The 22,412-nt window shown below is 42.8% G+C and overlaps 1 protein-coding gene across 1 annotated transcript in view; it reads right to left on the bottom strand.

Annotated features, from left to right (window-relative positions):
- LOC134614581 (uncharacterized) overlaps positions 1–22,412 on the bottom strand; it is a 185,146-nt gene that overhangs the window by 74,033 nt on the left and 88,701 nt on the right. The window contains exons 12-14 of the mRNA XM_063458544.1: positions 19,712–19,818; positions 11,621–11,723; positions 8,935–9,034 (exon numbers count right to left, since the gene is read on the bottom strand). Coding sequence (XP_063314614.1) covers positions 8,935–9,034; positions 11,621–11,723; positions 19,712–19,818 — 310 coding nt within the window. The remainder of the gene's footprint in view (positions 1–8,934; positions 9,035–11,620; positions 11,724–19,711; positions 19,819–22,412) is intronic.

Raw genomic sequence — 22,412 nt, 5'->3', positions numbered from 1 at the left:
TTACAAAGAACTAAAGTAAATTGAACTTTTTTTTATTTTAAATAGGGCACTATAGTCACCAGAACCTCTACAGATAAATGTAGTGGTAATAGGACATCTAGTATGTCCCTGCAGTGTCATAAGTGAAAAGGCAATGTTTACATTGCTGGCTAAGGTCGCCTCTAGTGGGTGTCACTCAGAGAGCCACTAGAGAGACTTCCTTGATGAGGTATTGCAATCCCAGCAGGTCCTCTGTTTAGCATCTTCACACTCTGCATGGAAATGCTAAACATACTCCACATAGAAAAGCAGTTATTCCATGTGACTCTATGACAGGGGTTCTCAACCCAGTCCTCAGGACCCCCTACTAGTCCAGGATTTGGGGATTACCTGGGTGTGTCTAAGGTGTTTAGAAAAAGGGGGGAAAAAACACCTCAGACTCTAAGGTGTCTTGTTTCTCTTTTTCTAAACACCTTAGACACACCCAGGTAATCCCTAAACCCTGGACTGGTAGGGGGTCCTTGAGGACAAGGTTGAGAACCCCTGCTCTATGAGGAGACGTTTGGCGTAGCACACTAGCTTCCCTACAGGAAAGCACAGAATTGCTGAAATCATTGAGAAGATATTAGCTATGGAGGCTGCACCAGCAGCACATAGGCCATGGCAGTGATGGTTAAAAGGTAAGTAAACCTTGATATTTTTTTTGTGCTAGTGTGAAGAATGGGGGTAAATATTTAAATGGTGTGCAGCGCAATATAGCATTTGGAATACATGTTTGTATTCCTAATCCTATACAAGGTTATTTACTAAAAGCGATAATTCCAAATGATTTTCAAATTTAAGTCTAGAGTAGAGGAACTGATAGCACAGCTGACTTAAGGAAATCTTCAAATGCAGCTACTTTGACCTTAAATTCCTATAATCTAATGTTATATTTATTCCAGCAATGCTGTTACTCTACGTTAAACTATAACTATAGAATGCTTTCAGTTGTAGAAATCCCTAGGATTTTATGGGCAAAGATATGGACTACTATTCCATAAATTTCTGTATTCTATTCAGTGTTTATGATAAGGTGCTGACTGAAATGACATGGTAAGTGAGTGATAATTATAAACTGAAAAGGTCTGGCTTTCACAGGAGTGAGAAAGTACCACCCAGCAATTATCCAAGAGAATGGAGTCAAAAAGGGAATAGTGCAAACCATCAAACCTCTGAATGTCTTACAACTTAAACTTGCTCTGCACTTATTATCAGTCATAATATTTACAAATACAGAAGCACTTTGAAATTTCAAGCTACACTAAGCAGCTGCCAGAGCAGTGTCAAACTGAGGTCATTCAAATGTGAATCTCGGGTCAGAAACACAGACCTAATATTTAGTGACTATCATATAGCATGAAACCCCCTCAGTCAATGTATCAATAACCATTAGTTAAAATAGTACCATTCACGTGAACAATAGTGTAAGCTTATTTTAACAATGCAAGTTCCACTGTATAATAATAAAAAACAAAATTCAGCCACAGGAAATTGTTTTAGATTAACATGTTGCAATCTTAAGAGTCATGTTTGGCTGCATATCAACATTTTTAATGATACGACTAACTACATATCAACATTTTTAATGATACAAGTGACTATTTGTAAGAAATGGCTACTTGCATTTTATATATAATCTGCACAGAAGTATATACTGGGGTACAAAAAAAAAAACATATATATATATATATATATATATATATATACACACACACACTTTTCAGTTAGCTGCTCATCAAGTTCCATTCTGTGGTTTGCAGTTTGCAGCTAAATCTTGCTCACCTTTAAAATTTCCCTTAGAAGTGAAAAGAGTCAATTCAGTATTTAGCACCTTTTAAAGTTAGTCAGTCTGTAAGGCCCAAAATCAGGGATGGACTGGGACAAAAGTCCAGCCTGGACAGTTAAAAACAGAGCAGCCCTAGAAGGGCATGGACCCAGAGGGTACATGTGTGTTATCACCAATGACACACACGCCTCCCTAAAGTGGGCATATCGGTTTAAAGCCCCTCAGTGCTAGCCCTGTGTAGTGTGGGGAGGGATAGACGATGTGTGTGTGTGAGAGGGGGACATGGAGCTGCTGGGTGTGAGAGGCAGACATGGAGCTGCTGGGTGTGAGAGGCAGACATGGAGCTGCTGGGTGTGAGAGGCAGACATGGAGCTGCTGGGTGTGAGAGGCAGACATGGAGCTGCTGGGTGTGAGAGGCAGACATGGAGCTGCTGGGTGTGAGAGGGGACATGGGGCGCAGGATGTTAGAGGGGGACATGGGGTGCAGGGTGTGAGAGGGGGACATGGAGCTGTTGTGAGTGAGAGACAGACATGGATCTGCTGGTTGTGAGAGGGGGACATGGGACTGCAAGGTGTAAGAAGACGACATGGGGCGCCAGGATGTGAGAAAGGGATATGGAGTGCCAGAGTGTGAGCAGGGGATATGGGGCATTAGGGTGTGAAAAGGGGACATGGGGCTGGTCATGAGGGGGCAAACAAATTTTAAACAAAATTTTAATTTCTAATTACATTTAAAAAAAACAAAAAACCTTACTCCCTCCAACTTCCTTACCTTAGGCTTTGGTGGGAGGGAAGCCCCGGGGAGGAATCATTTTCCCTGGTGGTGTGGTCTACGAGCCTAGGGGATGAATGTCCCAAGCCCAATATTCTAGTACAGAGAGACATAGTTCCTTAGTTGTGTTGACACCAATGCTTAATGAGAGTCGCAAACACAGATGGTCAGGAAAAAACAAACTAGAAATCACCTGCTACTATCTTGCCCATGAGCACCAGAGAATTTAGTGGATAATTGGGTATGGTCTCACCTACCAGAACCAAATCAGCCACAACATTAAAACCACCTGCCTAATATCTGGTAGGTCTAGCTTGTGCTGCCATAGAGGTGTGGACTCCACAAGACCTCTGAAAAGGTTCTATGGTATCTGGCATCAAGACATTAGCAGTGGATCCTTTAAGTCCTGCAAATTGCGAGGTGGGGCCTCACTGTATGTGATTTTTTTGTTCCAGCACATCTCACAGATGCTTGGAAGCCATGGCAACACCTTGAACTCTTGTCATGTTACTGAAACCATGTGGCAGAATGCATTATCCTACTGAATGAGACCACTGCATTCAGGAAACACCATTGATATAAAGGGGTGTATGTGGTCTCCAATAACCTCTAGACAGGTGGTACATGTCAAAGTAACATCCACGTGAATGCCAGGAACAAAAGTTTCCCAGCAGAACATTGCCCAGAGCAAAACACTGCCTCCACTGTCCTGCCTTCTTCCCATAGTGCAGCCTCCTGCCATCTCTTCCCCAGATAAATGATGGACACACACCTGGCAATTCACTCTTGTGAGTCAAGATGTGTGTGTCAGTGTGTATCTGAGTGTGTAAATCTGTGTGCCAAGGTGTGTGTCAGTGTGCGTGTATATCTGTGTGCAGGGGTGTATCCTGGTTTTGTGCTGCCCTAGGCAGGACAAAACTCAGGCGCCCCCTCACCCCCCCCCCCCCCCGCCACCCCCACCCAACCCTTCCCCCGCCTTCTAAATACACACACACTGACAGATACGCATCCATTAGCTAACTGTTAGCTAATGGATGCGTATCTGTCAGTGTGTGAGTGTATGAGTGTGTCTGTGTGTGAGTGTGTCTGTTAGTGAGTGTGAGTGTGTCTGTTAGTGAGTGTGTGAGTGTGTCTGTTAGCTGCTAACAGACACACTCACACACTCACTAACAGACACACTCACACACACTGACATACACACACTAACAGACACACACAGTCAGACACACACACACTCTAACAGACACACTCTAACAGACAAACAGACACACTCACACAGACACACACTAACAGACACACTCACACACACTAACAGACACACAGTCAGACACACTCACACACACTCACACACACACACACTAACAGACACACTCACACACACTAACAGACACACTCACACACACTAACAGACACACTCACACACACTAACAGACACACACAGTCAGACACACTCACACACACTAACAGACACACTCACACACACTAACAGACACACTCACACACACACACACAGTCAGACACACTCACACACACTAACAGACACACACACACACACTAACAGACACACTCACTCACATTAACTCATTTTTTTTTTATTTACCCCCCCAGCCTCCTTACCTTTGGGAATGCTGGGGGGGTTCTCCCTCTCCCTGGGGTCTAGTGGGGCTGCCGGTCGGGCTGCTGGGCTGGTTGCTGGGCGGGCGGCTGGCGAGGGAGCACTTCCTCTGAGCTGTCTGCTCAGCTCCCTCGCGCGCCGCAGAGTGAGGCTGGGAGGCGGAGCCGGAATATGACGTCATATTCCGGCTCCCAGCCTCACTCTGCGGCGCGCGAGGGAGCTGAGCAGACAGCTCAGAGGAAGTGCTCCCTCGCCGCCCGCCCAGCAGCGCCGCCCGACTGCCCAGCAGCAGCCCAGTATGTCTTGTTAGCCGCAAGGCTAACAAGGCATTTGCCCTGGGCGTTTGGGGGCGGCTTTTTTTTGCCGCCCCCTGGAAAATGCCGCCCAAGGCAAATGCCTTGTTTGCCTCGCGGCAAATACACCCCTGTCTGTGTGTCAGATACATACACACACAGATACACACTGACACAGAGATGCACACACTGGCACATACAAACACAGATGGTGTTTCCTGATGTAAAAGAATATGTGATCCATCAGACCAGGCAACCTTCTTCCATTGCTCCATGGTCCAGTTCTGATGTGGTTACGCAGCTCCATACGCAGTAAACTGCGATGCACGGTTTGTTCTGACACCTTTCTATCATTAGGTTTTCAGCAACTTGAGCTACAATAGCTCTTCTGTTTGATTGGACAAGACCAGCCTTCACTCTCCACTTGCATCAATGAAATGAATCTTGGGCAACCACAACCCTGATGCCAGCTCACTGGCTGTCTTCCACCTTTTGGTAGGCACTAACCACTGCATACCCCACAATACTTGCCATTTTGGAGATGTCTGGCCAAGTCGTCTAGCCATCACTATTTAGCCCTTGTCAAAGTCACTTAGATCTTTTCGCTTACCCATTTTTCCTTCTTACAATACATGAAATTCAAGACCTGACTGTTCAGTTACTGCCCAACATATTCCACCCCTTGATATGTGCCATTGTAATGATATAATCAATTATATTTACTTTACCTGTCAGTAGTTTTAATATTGTGGCTGATCAGTGTATATCTTTATTCTATGTATGTCATGTTAGGGGCTTGGGGACAATGAACAGGTAACCTTCCAAAGCCAATCATTACCCAGGATTAATTATGGGGAGTGAAAGGGGGTAAATATAGGAGGAGGAAATTGTCCAAGAATGAGAAGGCAAGGAGTACAGTGGTGATATATGCCGTAAAGTGTCCAAAGTTATGGTTGGAAGGGGAATGTCGTGGGGTAAAAAGAGGAAAATAACTAATGTGGGAGGTAGTAAGGGCGAAGGAGTGAGAGGAGCAAAAAGATCCAAGACATAAATCCATTGTCATGGATCTGTGATGGAGTAATCAATTAAGGTGGAATCAACAAAAAAGCATCATGGAAAAATCCGATAAATATTGCATTAACATACAGCCTCATGCTACACTACTATTCCCTATTTCATGCTGAATAAGCTTGGACTATAAATGTAGGGGGGCTTGGTGGAGTAAAATGTAAAAAAAAAAAAAAAAAAAAAGTATGTATGTCTGTTAGGGAGTTTCCATGTGTTTGTGTGTCTGTCAAAGAGTATATGTGTGTTTGTCAGTGTGAGTGAGTGTGTGAGAGTATGTGTTTGTCAGTGAAAATGTATCTGTTCTTGTCAGTGAGAGTGTATGTGTTTGTATGTGTGTCTGTACAAGAGCATTTGTGTTTGTCAGTGAGAGTGTATCTGTGGGTACAAGTGTGTGTATATGTCACCGTGTGTATCTGAGTGTGTGTGTATTTGTGAGTCATGATGTGTGTCAGTGTGTATCTGAGTGTGTGAATCTGTGTGTCAAGGTGTGTGTCAGTGGGCCAGTGTGTGTGTATATCTGTGTGTCAGATACATACACACACAGATACACACTGGCACATACAAACACAGATATACACACTGGCACATACAAACACAGATATACACACCGGCACATACAAACACAGATACACACACTTTGAAACATAGATACACACACCTAGACACACAGATACATACACACACAGATACACACTGTGTGTCAAGGTGTGTGTATCTGTGTGTCGCTTTCTGCCAGTGTGTGTATCTGTGTGTCAGATTCATACACACTGGCACATACAAACACAGATACAATGTTAATACACTATATCAAAGGGCTCCACGGGAAAAATTAATTGGGACTAATAACATGTATTTAGTTAATAGTCCCCACCGCCCATGGCCTCATTAACAGTCGCTAGAGGCGCTTCTGCGCTTCTCACTGATTTTCACAGTGAGAAGATGCCAACGTCCATAGAAAAGCTTCGAGAAATGCTTTCCTATGGACTGATTGATTGCGCGCGTGGCTATAGCCGTGCATGCGCATTAGGCGGATGACGTCGGAAGAGGGAGGAGAGTCCCCAGCGCTGAGGGAGCCCGGCGCTGGAGAAAGGTAAGAATTTAACCCCTTCCTCCCCCTTCAGCCCGGTCGGAGTGTGACCCTGAGGGTGGGGGGGACCCAAAGACCCTATAGAGCAAGGAAAACAAGTCTGTTTTCCTGGCAGTATAGTGGTCCTTTAAATCCCCCACCTTATGCACAAGGTTGGGGGCACGGGACACACACACACACACACCTGTACCAGGTCCCTCATTTATGTTAAAAGCTACTTTCACTAGTTTTTATAAGACTGGCTACTTGCTTCTTAGCAAACATGCCCCCACTCGTAGAATGGCGAGTGTGGCATGGGGCCATTTTCAAACCTTGTAATAATATGGTCATTTTGACCACAAACGGCTTTTTATTATTTTTTTTAATGGCAGGTCTTGTTATTAAATTAAGATGGATAAAGGTGCTTCCTAAGCATATAAAGCACATTTATCAGAGGATTTTTCTTGAGAAGCTGACCTGTTTATTGGCTGCTATAATTTTGTCGGGTGTTAAAATGTGTTGAAATTTGTTAAAAATATAAAATAAAGTATGACAAGGATTTCCAATAGTATTATATCAAGGCAGATGTGTAAAACTTATGGATTTTTTTTTTTTTATCAAAACAGCAAAACTTAACCCCTTAAGGACACAACTTCAGAAATAAAAGGGAATCATGATGGAATATTTCCGTCATGTGTCCTTAAGGGGTTAAAGGATTACTGCAAGCACCGTGATTTGAAGTGGCCATAGTGCCTGGAGTCTGTATGTATATTTCATTATGAAAAGCTGCACATATATAGTTAAACTCACCTCCTGCTAGGGGTGTAACTCCACCTCTGGAAGCATCATTTGCATGTCATTACCATCTCTGAACTAGCTGGCAGATGTCAATTGCTACTGTCAATTCTGTGCAACTCTCATTGCACAGAATGTCAATAGTTGGCTAAGAGTGGTCAGCTGACCCTCTCAGCCAATGTATGGAGGCGGCTTCCAGCTTTTGTGTCTCTGCAGAACCTGGAAAGAATTCACCAGGCAGCATCAGATATCCAGGTAAAGTGCAAACCACTGCTAAACGGTTTGCCCAACAGTTGGAAAACCGGACACAGGTACTCCTGGCATAATAACCAACATAGTGTACTGTAGTGGCTATAATGTTTGGAGAAACCCTTTAAAAAATAGAATTTATTCTAAGTCTGTTATATTAGTCTAAATTTTGCAACTCGGATGTCAATTGAACACACTCTTTAGTGAATAAACTACATATCCTTGTTAGAGTTCTTAAGTGGGAATTCTATTTATCTATCTGTTCAGAGTTACTGCATCTGTAAAGATTACAGTTCCTAAATGCCAGAATCATTTTCATTTTGACTTTGTGACCACTGATTGAACCTTCTTCTGTAAATATAACCCAAAGTAACCAAACATAACAATTTCCATATCACTATATCCCAGGGCAAATACATTTTAAAAGTCAAGTTTAAATATTATGCAAATAAAAAAATCCCAAGTATGTACTAAAATGGCAACTTTAAAGTGTGTTGTGGTGGGATATTCAATATAATAGTGCAATAGGTTAAATAACTTGTTTTACCAAGATTGCATAAGAAAATAAACACACTAAGCAACAAATAAAGTAATGAGTGCATTGTGTTAAAAGGGAAGTATTGTAGTTAAACTAATTTAGTTATCAAGTAGCAATGTACCATTAAACATTGTTTAAATACAATTTAAAATTTCAGACACGCAAGTGGTTAAAATAAATTGACACATGGTATCCCCCTACACCAAATATACATCATAATTAATATATCATTGAAATATTACAGTTAATGGGCAGGTTCTCTGAATCATAACATTTGGAGGGTTATTTACTACAGGTAGAATGTAAAGTAAATTCAAACTGCATTTAACATTTAAGGCCATAGCAATAGAATAGAAAAATAGGTGATATAGGGACTTTTTCTAGGTTGGCTATTTTCACCATAAATTTGAAATCCAGTGTGAATTCTCACTTTAGCGAATAAACCTGTGAGTAAGAATTATTTATGCTTACAGAAGCACATCAAGATCTTCTTTTCAAATTTAACATAAACATATTGTGAAAATATGGGTAATAAGAAAATCTATTTATTTCTACTTTTAACATGATATTTTACATAAAACTGTCAAAGCTGACGGAAAATAGGCAAAAATTTATTAATGTATAACTCTTTATATTGAAGATATCACTTATACATGTGTTATTTATCAATTTCTTAAACTCTACTACAATAATAATTAGACAATTACAAACACAAGCATACAAATGTTTACCCATTCCTGTGCCAGCAGGTGCTATCTCTCGTGCAAATATCTCCAATGCCTTTTTCTCCCTGTGATGCACGGCAAGCCAAATGACAGCTTCTCGAGCAAGCTGAAATGTGTAAAAAGTAATCGCTCGCAATTTATCAGAGATAATACATAACAATCAGAAAAAAGTACAATGCTGACAATGCTCAGTAATGGTTCGAGAGGTAACCAACATATAAGGGTCTACCTACCATTTGACAAAAAGCAGATAAGCTTTTTTCGCTTGTCCAAATTTGTCAATTTCAACCATAAGTTTGCTATTTGAAACTAATTTCAATTCACATTTGCTTGCCTTTTAAGCATATTAGTCTATTACCGTATGTTAAATTTAGCCCACTCTCTGTATAAATGTACTAATTCATCTCAGCACAAACAGCTAAATTGCAATTTGTTGCAATTAATTTGCTCCAATTCCCCTGATTCAGATGAGGGGAATTACACCTGTCACTCTATGTTATGCCCCCTCCCCCCAAGTTCACCCTCAAAAAAAACAAACCCTACCCTTAAATGCTCCAGAAAACCTACGCTGTCATTAGCAGTGTTTTTCCCTCAAATTTGGCTGTCAATAGACTGCAATTTAGCAGAGCTGCTTTCAAATTAGTCTCACTGTTGCAATGAGACAAATTCTAAATTGCAAGGACCTTTCAGATTAATGCAGTACCAATACATTTGATAGTGAATAAAATTAATCTCAGCGGTAAACCAAACTGAAAGTAATTGAATTTGTTGATTGCCATTGTAAATTTGGCTCTAGTGAACAGACCCCATAAAGTATATTTTTGGAAATGAAGCAATATTTTTGACCTGTATGTACAACAATGAGAAATGTTTTACAATATAAGAACACTTAAAAGCATTTTAAATACATATAATAGCCTGATAATTATGTACAGATGCCTAATCTACTTAAATAAAGCAAAGCACCAAGGTTAAATTTTTGGCATAGGGATGAGAAGAAGAGATCTGCCTTTAATTTATTTTCTTTTTGGGGGGAGGTGGGTGTTTGACATTAAATACAGACACTGCCACACTAGTGTCCAACCAACATCTTTAAAAAAACACTGAACCACTGAATTATTCAATGAGAAATGAAGGGGGGTCCATGTACCCCACTCATTCCCTGTAATTATGGGAGAATCTAGTTCCTTTCCCCATTTCCTCTAACACCTCTTTAAAAAATGAAATAAATATTTTTTTCCTCGCAGCCTATCATTCAGAGTAATTATGAGTGATGGAAAGACTATCCTCATCTGCTAGAATTACCCAACTATCATAACTAACCCTTGATCTACACTTAATCTTTCTCAACTACAGTGGTTTGTATGAAGCAGAACACTGATGATCACATTTGTATAGTAGAATAATTTTGGTTTAAAAATGACACACAATGTTGTGTCAGTATATGTTAAAAAAAAAAATATATATAAGCTGAAACTTTGGCAGAGACTAAAATAAAATGGCAGCATAAAAGCCGATCTATTAATTTTTGTGGAATTTACAAAGACCACCAAGGTGACATCTCCGGTTAGTGGGCCAGTAGCCGTGGGGAATTGTGGACTGTAGGTTAACTCAAGCTGTCCCTCGTGGCTACCATAATCTTATTCCTAGAAGACTTCTTTGGCTCCTAGTGCCTCAGAGCAACACAGAGGTCTATGCAGGACTCCCCAAGACAAAGGGAGCTTCCATAGAGGACAGCAGTGACTTGTGATGGCTGCCAGGACTGGACATAGGTTGACAGCAGAGCTCTGCCTTTTGTCAACTTCAGACTTTACCATAAGACAAAGTAGTTCCTAAGACAAAGTTATGGTATCTCTACGTTTTAAACAGTAATGCACTCTGTAACCTCCAAAAATCTTAAATGTGAGGCATGTCAGATATACCCAAAATCAGGACAACTGGGTGAATCTATATTCACATATTTGTAGTGATGTCCCGAACAGTTCGCCGGGAACCGTTCGCCGGCGAACATAGCGTGTTCACGGTTGCGAACACGCGCGATGTTCGGTCCGCCCCTATTCGTCATCATTGAGTAAACTTTGACCCTGTACCTCACAGTCAGCAGACACATTCCAGCCAATCAGCAGCAGACCCTCCCTCCCAGACCCTTTCTCCCAGACCCTCCCACCTCCATGACGAATAGGAGGCGGACCGAACATCGCGCGTATTCGCGACCGCGAACACGCTATGTTCGCCGGCGAACGGTTCCTGGCGAACTGTTCGGGACATCACTACATATTTGTCTTTAGTTGCACTAGTATTCTGAAAATTATAATATTCAAAACTGTTTATTTTCGTTTTAACAATTTCTAATTTTGTTTCCTTTCCTCATGCTATTCGAGGAGTTACAAGTTGTAAGTCTATATAATTAAGGAGTTACATGTTGTCGGATACAAACAAAAAAAAAAGCCCTAAATGTCCTTTTAATCTCTTAAGGACCAAACTTCTGGAATCAAAGGTAATCATGACATGTAACACATGTCATGTGTCCTTAAGGGGTTAAAAAAAGTGTACAATACATAGTACTTACTAAATAATTAAGTTAGAAATGTCCTTAAAATGAAGACCTAGCAAAAACAGGAAAAAAATGCTTGTCCTCAAAGTTCGAAACAGACCTTGTCATGAGGGGTTAAGGAACAAAATGAGTTCTTACTTTGTCTTTAGCATGTGGTCCATATGTATCTTCTGCCCCGATTATTTGAACATTGACTGCACTAAAATCGTCATAGCCAAGATGTGTGAACATATCTCGAGTTCTAGAAGAAAACAAAATCCAAGATATCTTGACTGTCCAGAAGGTGAGCATTTTTGCCTTTAAGGATACTTAAAAAACAAAACATCTCAAATATGCTGGTTGGCATTAACCACAATGCAAAAGTATTCTTTTATTTTTTTTTTTTTTTTTTTTTGAATTCTTTATTTTTGGTGTGCAGGTGAGTACATACGATATTCATGCGCCACAACAGCGTGCATTTATACTTGAACATAGACAGGTACAACAGTGGCATAAATAACTTGCACATATTTTGTTTTTAAAAAGCATAATGACAGGTTAGGCAGTTAAGTCTGAACTATAATAAACAGTTTGCTACATAACTCGCTTGTTCAGTGTACAGTAGAGGGTCCGACAGTTGATTCTATCACATGACTGAAAGGTACCTTCGCTGGTGTATCAAGACCACTAAAGTTGGGTATCGTAAAGTAATATTCAGGCTATGTCGCCCATGTGTAGTCTAGCTTATTGTATACTAAACGGTTAATTTTCAGAATAGGCTTGAATAAAAATAGAATAAAGTTAACTAAAACGAAGATGCTAAACGTTGAACCTTGCTAGGTCGCTTATTTTAACGTTGATATAAAGTATGCACGCTTTAGAGAAATGTCTCGATACTATATTTCGCCTATAGACGTTATGCTGTAATCATTTAGGCTAGGAGTCCTTGCTTTAACGATAATAGCGTTAAACCTCACTTACCCCAGAAAGTATCGTTGCTAATATAACAGTAATACAAACATAAACAGTATATCATCAGGCATTAAGCCACTGGAGACGAGTCCAGTCTCCCATATCACCTCGAGCACCGGTAATTGCCTGCCTGGAGGTGGATATTACACACGATGTGCCTGAGGCTTCTGTGACTATTGGGGGGTGTGCGGGATGCCCGCTTGTCATCGGGTGGGGAGGTCCTCAGAGAGTCCCTCGTGGGCATGTATGTGGAGGGCGGTGGGGAGTGTTCACACTGGGGGAGCTAGATGGGGACTAGATATCTGCTCCAGGTTGCTGAGCAAAAAGGCTAGTGTGGGGTGCCCGCGTAGCGGTGGAAATGTGAGGGGTTAATCCAGCACCTATAGAGGGGCCCCACGCTAGTGTGTGATGTGTGGTTGTCGTTGGGTAAGGGAGTGCGGCCATCCGCAAAGTGGGGCTATAGCTCTCCGGTATGTTATCTGGATCGGGATCAATTCGGGAGGGCAATGTCCCGGCAATATATTTTAGAGTCCCAGTCTTTTCAAGTGGTGGCTGTGACTTTAGGTACTCCGGCGTGTCTTCTGGGGATGAATTCCTCCGCGCTGGCTGTGCTCCAATTCGGTGGGTTCATGCGTCCGTCCGTAGGTTTCGGTAATGGCAGGGAGTCCGCTGGGAGGTTCAGCTGTCGCAGTGTCGCCGGCGCCTCCTGCATGCCGCGTACCGTAAGTGTGGTGTCGCCCTTGGTGACCAGTAGGGTATGTGCTGGGCCCCAGCGGTACCTGATGTGGCGTGTTCGCAGGAGGGATGTCAATTGTTGCAGGGATCGCCTCCACGCCAATGTCGCTCCAGAGAGATCAGGATAAAAGGTGAGAGACATGTCCTCGAAGAGGTAAGACGGTTGATCCCTGGTAGCTGCCAGTACTGCTGTTCTGTCCCTGTATGCCTGGAACTGTAGTATAACATCCCTTGTGGCTGTGGCTGGGGCCCTAGCGGGCTTTGGAATGCGGAATACTCCATCTATTGTCACTGCTTTGGCTGCCCTTGGAGTCAGCAGAGCTGTAAGAAGCCGCCTAGTGACATGCGGAAGTTCGGCATCAGGTATGTCGTCGCAGATGCCCCTGATCTTAAGGTGCCTCATGCGGTGTTTATCCTCAAGCGCAGCAAACCTTAGATCAGTCTGCCCGGCTAGTGTTTTCAGCTCCTGAACCTCTTGCTGCAGCGTCTGGATTTGGGTGATTTGGGCGGTCATGGAGACTTCCACGGTCCCAATACGGCCTGTCAAGCCCTGCATTGCGTCTTTGATCGAGGCGACATCCGCCGAAATCTTTGTATGGTGTTCCGCCATTAGAGCTCTGATGGCCTCCATGCTCACCGGCGTGGGGACCTTTGCCGGTGGTGGGGGCTGTGTTTGAGCCGGCGATGGCTGAGGGTGGCCCAAAGAGAGTTCCCCCTCGCCTTCATCTGATGTCTCCTCATAGAAGTCGGAGCACCCGCCATGTAGAGACGCCATATTGGAGCCTGAGGCGCCGCGGGCCTGCCGCCAAAGCTCGCCGATATCCATGCCCTTCGTGGGCCTTTCAGGTTTAAGCTTTTTAGTTTTTCGCCCCATTAGGCTCTCTTATCTTTTGGGGTCCCCCTGGGACAGATTCGGCCCGTTTAAGGGTGTGGATGGAGGGTTTTTCCCTTATCGCGGCCTGGAGCTCAGCGAGCTTGCGACCGTTCTCTTCAGTCGTTAGGCACCGCCCCCCAATGCAAAAGTATTCTATTACTACTTGTGGCTGGCACTAACTCGCATTAACTCAATTATCCTTATGCACCTTCATTATAACTGATTCAACTCCAATCCAGGGCTGCTGCCTAGCTTATTTCCCTCACATGATTTCTGTTCTATAGTGCTATTTTGCAAAGCTCTCATTAGCTTACATCTTATAAAGGCAGACTTTCAATGGCATCCAATTCAGATTTTATTTATCTTGCTCTCCGCTCTTTTACTGACTAACCTGAGACTCTCTACTTTCCTAGGAAATCTTCTCTTGCCGATATATATGGAACTCACTGCAAAGAAAAAACACTGAGGCAGCAAACTGACAAGAGGATCAGAAAGCTTTAACTGTATGTAGGCAGTGACAGAAAAAGCCACTGCCTGTGTTTGTGCAGGTGAAGTTAACCATCATCAAATCATAGCTAAGCAAAACCATGTCTTTCATGTTTATGCTTTTGGTCTTTTGCAGTCTCAAAACGGTTTGGTAAGTCTTCCTGTATAGACCCTAGTGCAAGCCTTGCATCTGGTTTCTCACTTATTTACGCTATCTATGCATGACTATAATATAACAAACATTTTTTTAAAAAGTGAAAAAGTGCCTTGGCAAGCATGTCATACATAACTTTTTTTTTTCCTCTTCCTCTTTTTGTGGTAATATAAATAACTTTAAATAACTTTGTGTGCAAGAGTATTATGATTGAGTATGTCTACTACGCATGTGCATATTTTCTTTTTAAATTACTAACAAGCATACATGTGTTTCCAAAGCATGACTTTGGACAATATTACTCAAACAGCTAAACAGTATATTTGGTTCAAATGCAAGAATTTTTGGTGCCATTATATCCATTTGAATTTCTATAAAAATATTGGCCGAATGAAGTAGATCATTTTCGACCAAGTGGTGCCGAAAGAATAGAATGGAATCCAATGTCGGGAGATATGCATTTTCACCATTTTCCTTCTCATCTTTATATGAAGAGAAACAAACAGGATTCATTCACTAAACCAAGAACTGTGGAGAATTAACAATGAAATTGTAAACTTTAAAAAGGCAGAAGAGGAAAAAAAAATCCAGCTCTTTTTCTACATTGGGTCTGTAGGTTTAAAATCTTCAGTGGAATTGTCAATTCTCCGCAAATACTGGTTAGTTAATTACCCCATTACAACTTAACATACAGACCTGGGGGGAGGAGCCTGACCGCAGAGCCGCGAGGACGTTCATCTCAGTGGCTCCTACAGAGCTAGGCATTAAAGACCAAAATACGCTACCACACCGGCACCTAATCAAGGCTAAAAGGCCGCCACGTGAGAGTGGGCACTGAGACAAACAAACCGATACCTCCCAAGCGAAAAACGGAGCTCAAATCACAATGCGGCATGGCGGGCACCGGGGACACGGCCGCTCCCCGGCGGCGACACAGCCGCTCCCCGAGCTCTCATTCCCCCCCCTCTGGACCGGTGGGGGTCATACCAGCCCAAATACCCTCTCAGCGAAGCAACGAGCCAGCACAGGCTCCAAAGAGTACTGAGCCCAAAATGGCGGGCACCAGCAGTACCACTAACCCTTCCAACGCATGGCGGGAAACTGAAATGCAACTGAATAAAATATTCACCGCATTCTGGGAAAAGCTGGAAGCCAGAATGACCCAGGAGTAGACCAAGAAAGCCAAATAAGCGACCAAAACTCGCCCCCGGGCCAAACACGAGCACCGCCCGTAAAGGAAAACAAAACAGGCAAGCAGGGCCGACTGGCAACACAAGCAGTAATGTGGAGCCCACCAAAGCAACTGCAAAGCCGGGCCCCCGCAGAAACCACGAGGGCCCGTACGGGCCTACCGCATGAAAGGGTTAATGCTGTCCTGGACTCAACTCCCCTCGGTTCTCGATCCTCTGTTCCCCACATCAATTGACGGGAGAAACTTGCTCAGCAAATAACAGACAGACACGAAAAAGGTGCTTGACAAGTTCTCAATCTGTATTACTTTGAAGCTAGCATTTATACAGCTTGTTACATGAGCCGTGAGATATGCAATACAGACAGTAAGATGTATTGCTTCCTTGTAGTACATACTAGTCTGACAATAGAAAGATAAGCATTTGAATAAAGTCTGGGGAACAATATCCTGAAATCGGAATGGGCAAGACATCCTGAGATTTAGCAATGTCGCACATCCTCTAGAAGGAAGACCTTAAATTGTATAAGTCTGCCACAGTTAGCATAATTATGTCATGCATTATTTTGAAGCATACAAAGCAAAAAGAGTTTAACTGTTTCATATCCTTTCAGTCAGCAATAATGATTATAAACCTTATAAAAGCATAAAATACATATGAACAAGAAAAGTTAACTATTTCATATTCCTACACCGCACTTACATGCAGAGACCCAGCGGAGACCCTCAAGACCCGCAAACGCACAGACTGAACAGAGCATAAAGGGGCGAACGTAATATACCACCCACCGCACGAGCAGGCCCACCTCTGCTGGACTAGGGGAGTGAGCTGGGAGACCATCTGCCCAGCCCCAGCAACGCCTCAACCAGCGCCCACTGACTGGTTGACTCACACCCTGGCAGGAAGATATACACAACGCCACTTCTGGAGACAACATTGTACCGGCTGTAGGAGTGGGTTGAGAGACGCTAGAGGAACTGAAGCTAACTGTCTTGTATCTGCCAATCTACCTACGATTAGACAGCCCAGCACAGTTAATTTTGACAGTATTTAATCGTATATTGTGTTATTTTATTTAATTTTACCCAGCATTGAATAATTACGCCTAAACGAAGTATAGCATTCACTCATGCACAATGTATTTTCCACTACATTTACCCAGCCAGTACATTTACCTTTTGAAAACTCTAGACAGCAGGATGTATGTTTCCCTTTATTGTCATGTTTTATTTCATTGGTGCCTAATAAGCTTAGGAAGCCTAGCATTTGCTTTGTACTTAAACGCATGCACACAAGTCATAATTCTTATGCAATTACTGCTATGCGATAAGATTAAGGCCCTCATGTGTCAGATGCATGTTTTTTTTTTTTTTTTTTTAATTCTTTATTTTTGCGTGCAGGGAATTACATCTGATCTTACAGTGCCACAACAGCATCATCAAGCAGTACAGTGTCATGCAACATGAGACATTAGTATGGCAGGCTAGGTCCTTGCACATTTTTTAATTAAAGTATAACTGGAGAAGCATAGCATATAAATCCTATAAATCAGGGTGCGACACAGTACTAAAGGTAGCTGGAGATGGGGTATCTAGATTATCAAAACGCACTGGAAGCGTGCTGGTCTTTTTTTTTTTTTTTTTTTTTTTCCTTTGGCTTTTCACAGGTTATTTTACTGTGGCATATAACGGAACAGCACATTGTTACATATAATTAACAGATTAACACAGGTAGTGTCAGAGAGTGTCAAGGTTATAAGCGCGCTTAAAAGTAGTATAGGCTGACGCTAACCTTGTAAGACATGGAGTAATTGCAAGGTCTGGTTTCAGCTGGTTACGAGCAGCAGGGAACATGCTAACGTATTTTGACTGGCTTATACAGGCATTGTAGCGAGATTTAAAGCATGGTGTCCATTGAAACTAAGTGCAGACCTGGTCTGGTTGCAAGTCTTGTTTGAGGGCTGGAAGTTAGAAGAAGAACAAAAACTAAGCCAGCAACATGACCTTGCTAAGAGGGCATCTATTGGTAGTTTGGAGACCTACCCATTAGGAGTTACAGGAGTTGCATGTATAACAATAGACAGCACAATCCCATATGGCCATCGATCAGTTATATGCGGTATATGAGGTGTGCAGAGAAGCATATTCAATTACACTTACACAGTGACATTTGGTGTAGAACAAAGTAAGCTATGACAAAGCATTGGTTAGATCTCTGGGTGTCTAAGTAGTATATACACTTTAAAAGATATAAAAATTATACGAGAAACACAAACTAGCCTTTTGTGATAGGACTCTATGATGAGAACCAAACTGCTGATTCCTGGCTAGCATGAAGATTTTACAATCTGAGTGAAAGCAGCAAGTATGAAATTATCAGCTGAATATAAACATGCTTAATAAAACAGTCGAGTGACTAACAGTTATAACTGCGCAACAGGCTCTCCTCTTGGCAACTGAGCTTCGAGTAGGCAAAGAAAAGGTGAGAATCAGCGAAAACATATATGTAAATAAGCATATTTAGAATAACAGGCTAAGAATGAAGGCGTCTACGCTGGTAGAGCATATACTTCCATGGTAGCGTCGCGTGATTCAGGCTCGGACTTGGCTAAACAAGAGTGCAATAAGTTGTGATAAGGAGAGTCTGCGGTTGGTTTGAGAGGATACCAAAGAAGTAGGTGTAGGGCCTCCCGGCATGTAGCCCATTCCTGTCATAGGGTGGGTGCTGTCCCGTGTTGGGGAGTCCTCAGTCCGTAACAGGCCACTTCAGTAGTCTCCCGCCTCCAGAAGAGCCCCCGTGCGGTTCCCACTGGTATAGTGCAGCCGTTACTTAGGCTGTAATAAGAGACTAGAGAGTAAAACATATACCGTCCCGGATTGAAGAGGGTAAAACTGCGGCGAGCTGTGGTTCAATAAGGCAAAGTTGTCAGCCCTTGGCGTTGTAGATATTAGTCGGCTAGGTGGTTGGGCACATATATGGTACTGCGGGAGGCCATCGTTAGTGCAGTACCGTTGCCAAGCCCCGCGAGTGTGTGTGCAGTCCTTATTCTATCGATGCTGTTGTCAGGATTGGAGCGTGGGCATCTCGGCCTTTGTTAGGTGGTGACCGAGGCGTACGTGACTGGTGTGGTGTTTCGTGGTACAAAGGGGGCGCAAGTGGCTGGATCCCAGCTGTGAGCCGGGGTGGTGTGGGTTCGGTGATCCGTTTGGGAGGGAGGGTACCTTGGTAGGCCTAAGGCCTGTAGTAGATCCTCCGCATCCTGTGGGCTGTGGCACATGCATGTTTTTTTTAAATGAACCCACTATTGTATTGTACGCATGTCTCGATAATTTGGCTAACCAAACTATCAAACGGCCACATTATACATGGACTCAAAGCGTGATAGGCTAAACGCCGTAAGCAGACTCGCACAAAACCATATGTAATCAGGGTATCAGCCAGTTAAAATTTCCACAGTATGATAGAACGTTGATGCTTGTCTTACAACCTATACCTGTATTACTCATGCTATCAATAAGTTAGCTTACGCTCAGATCAAACTTGTCTATAGCATAGATATATATCTACAGCCGAAGTTATACTGTTGAGCTTGCTTAGATCATAAAAATGTGTTTGTGCTCTGACATAGCCTAACTATAATTTACACTTATGTTTACAATTGAATGTTTTAGCTAGACCATAACATAAAAATGTTCTGGTTAACCTTGTGCCCCGCATGTTAAGCGTGGAAATTGCTAGAGGATTGCTCTTGGGGCACCTCTTGCCTACTTGTAATATCTTCTGCACTACAAAAATAAAAAATTTAAAAACAAAAACCAACAAAAAAAAATCATACAGACCTTCTCAGGATGCTTTCAGCTGTACGCCTTCCTTTTTCTACAGCATTTGGTCCTCCCACTGGACAGACAGCAGTGGCTCTGAATCCATCAAGATAGGTGGCACACACCTTGAAAACAAGCATAATTACAGATCAACACAAAAATAAAATTAAAAAGGATACAGTATGTCAAACACGCAATGGTCATATTGATATGGTAAAGACATGATTAATACTAACAAAAAATGTTAAATGGAAACCTTTAAAGGAACACTATTGGGTAAGGAACACAAACATGTGTTCCTGATCCTATAGGGTTAAAACCACCATCTAGTCCCTCTCATGCCTCCCTAAATATCGTAAAATCTTACTTGTATTCAAGTCTGGAGCTGCTGGCTTTGTCACTGTTTCCTTTTGATCTGCCCACTGCCCATCATCAGAAGTGGTAGCCTGATCCAATCACAATGCTTCCCCATAGGATTGGCTGAGACTGACAAGGAGGCAGATCAGGGGCAGAGCCAGCACAATTCAAACACAGCCCTGGCCAATCAGCATCTCCTCATAGAGATGAATTGAATCAATGTATCTCTATGAAGAAAGTTCAGTGTCTTCATGCAGAGGGAGGAGACACTGAATGTTTTGATGCCTTTTAGGCAGCAATGACCCAGGAAGGATCTCTAACATCCATCTGAGGAATGGCCAGTGAAGTTATCACTAGGCTGTAATGTAAACACTGCATTTTCTCTGAAAAGACAGTGTTTACAGCAAAAAGCCTGAAGGTAATGATTCTACTCACCAGAACAAATCCAATAAGCTGTAGTTGTTCTGGTGACTATAGTGTCCCGTTTAAATTAAAGTTTCAGTAAAAAGCAGGTATTTAAGAGTTTTTTCCAAAGAAATAATATACTCTCCAGCTGTTTTTTTGTTTCAATAAAATGTTACCACCTTCAGGTGTCACATAAATGGGGGGAAACTATGATGGAGAAGTTTTGTATAAAAATAGATTTTACTTAATTACATTTTCTATGCAAATTGTTGGTGTTTAGATATTTTAATAGCAACCATTCATTTATAAGAAGGTATTAAAATGTAAAGTTAACCATCATCAAATCATAGCTAAGCAAAACCATGTCTTTCATGTTTATGTTTTTGGTCTTTTGCAGTCTCAAAACGGTTTGGTAATTCTTCCTCTATAGAGCTAGTGCAAGCCTTGCATCTAGTTGCTCACCTTTTTACGCTATCTATGCATGACTATAATATAACAAATACATTTTTTAAAAAGGCGAAAAAGTGCCTTGGCGAGCATGTCATACATAACTTTTATCATCAGATATATCCAAGAAGAGGCTTCACACACTCACAGTGTTCATATGCAAATAATATTGTTATAGATTAAAGGAGGCCACTTTTGTCATATGGGTTATTATGCATATAGCTTGCTGACTTAAAGGATCACTATATAATCCTTAGGTACCCTCCTCCCTCAGGGCCCCCCTCCCGCTGAGCTGAAGGGGTTATCCAGCACTGGGCTGCTCCCCCCTCCCGCTGGGCTGAAAGGGATATCCAGTGTCGGGCTCCCTCAGCACTGGTGACCTCTCATCCCCCTCAGACGTCAGCTCCAGAGTGGATTAAAAACGCCCATAGGAAAGCATTTCTCAATACCCTTACAGAGTGCACCTAAAATGGCGGCCGGAGAAGCGACTCACATGGCAAGCACACACTCGGCACAAATGCCAAGGAAAGCACCCCTACAGAAGCTAGAGGCGATACTGAACCGCTTCTGGGACACACTCATGAAGCGGCAACATGCAGCCTGAACCATGACACTTGCACCACCGATGCTGGGTAAGCGGACCTGCGGACGGCGGGGAGTGGAGGGCATGCCCTCGGGCACAACATCGCCTCAAATACTTATCCACACGCAATCTAGCCCACCCGGGCTGCAGGCCGAAGGGCAGAAAGCCCCAAAGCACCAGCCACACTGGCGGAGGAACAAGATACGCAAGCGACCGGAAAAGACCAACTCCCCCGTCACTCCCGCACGTGGAGGAAACCCGGACCCTAGCGGTAACCGAGTTAGTGGCAAGAAAGTGTAGGCTTCCAAGCCAGCCTGGGGCGGGAGGGACACCTCCACAGACACCCGCACAGCGGCGAGAAGCAGAACCCCAGCGCTGGACGTACACTACTTTTACAAGGAAGGTATCGGGTGAAAGAGACTCTGACAGGGAACCAGTGAACTCGCTACAAAGGGACACTGAAGAAACGCCATCCCCCCCAATATAGCACCGACCAGCATAAGCTATGCTCTTATAATATTTTTGGTTTATAATATTTTTGGATTCTTCTCAGCATTAGACTTACCTACTGTTCTCTCTACATATTGTGGGGCTCAAGCTACATTAAGCATAGTGGCCCAATATATAAGAATAACCTTGCAAGTCTCCATATGCCACTTTATCACACTGCTATTGTGTCTTAAGCCTCAGTCCATAACATGTGTAAAAAGCTTGTCAATTTTATTCTTTTCTATTAGTCGTAACACAAGACCTGCAAATCACATTATAAGCATAAGCATACTTATTCATGTTACTCAAAGTTATATGCATACCTAACCTAGCATGTCATAGTATTCTAAATACAAAAATGTGCAAGATATCTCCAAGCCATGTTTCTGTTACATCAAATGAAAATAGAGCTTGTGGAAGCTATTGTGGCTGTGCAAG

This window comes from Pelobates fuscus, chromosome 6, assembly GCF_036172605.1.
Source record: "Pelobates fuscus isolate aPelFus1 chromosome 6, aPelFus1.pri, whole genome shotgun sequence".
NCBI classification, from domain to species: Eukaryota; Metazoa; Chordata; class Amphibia; order Anura; family Pelobatidae; genus Pelobates; species Pelobates fuscus.
This window is presented reverse-complemented; position numbering and strand designations above follow the sequence as displayed.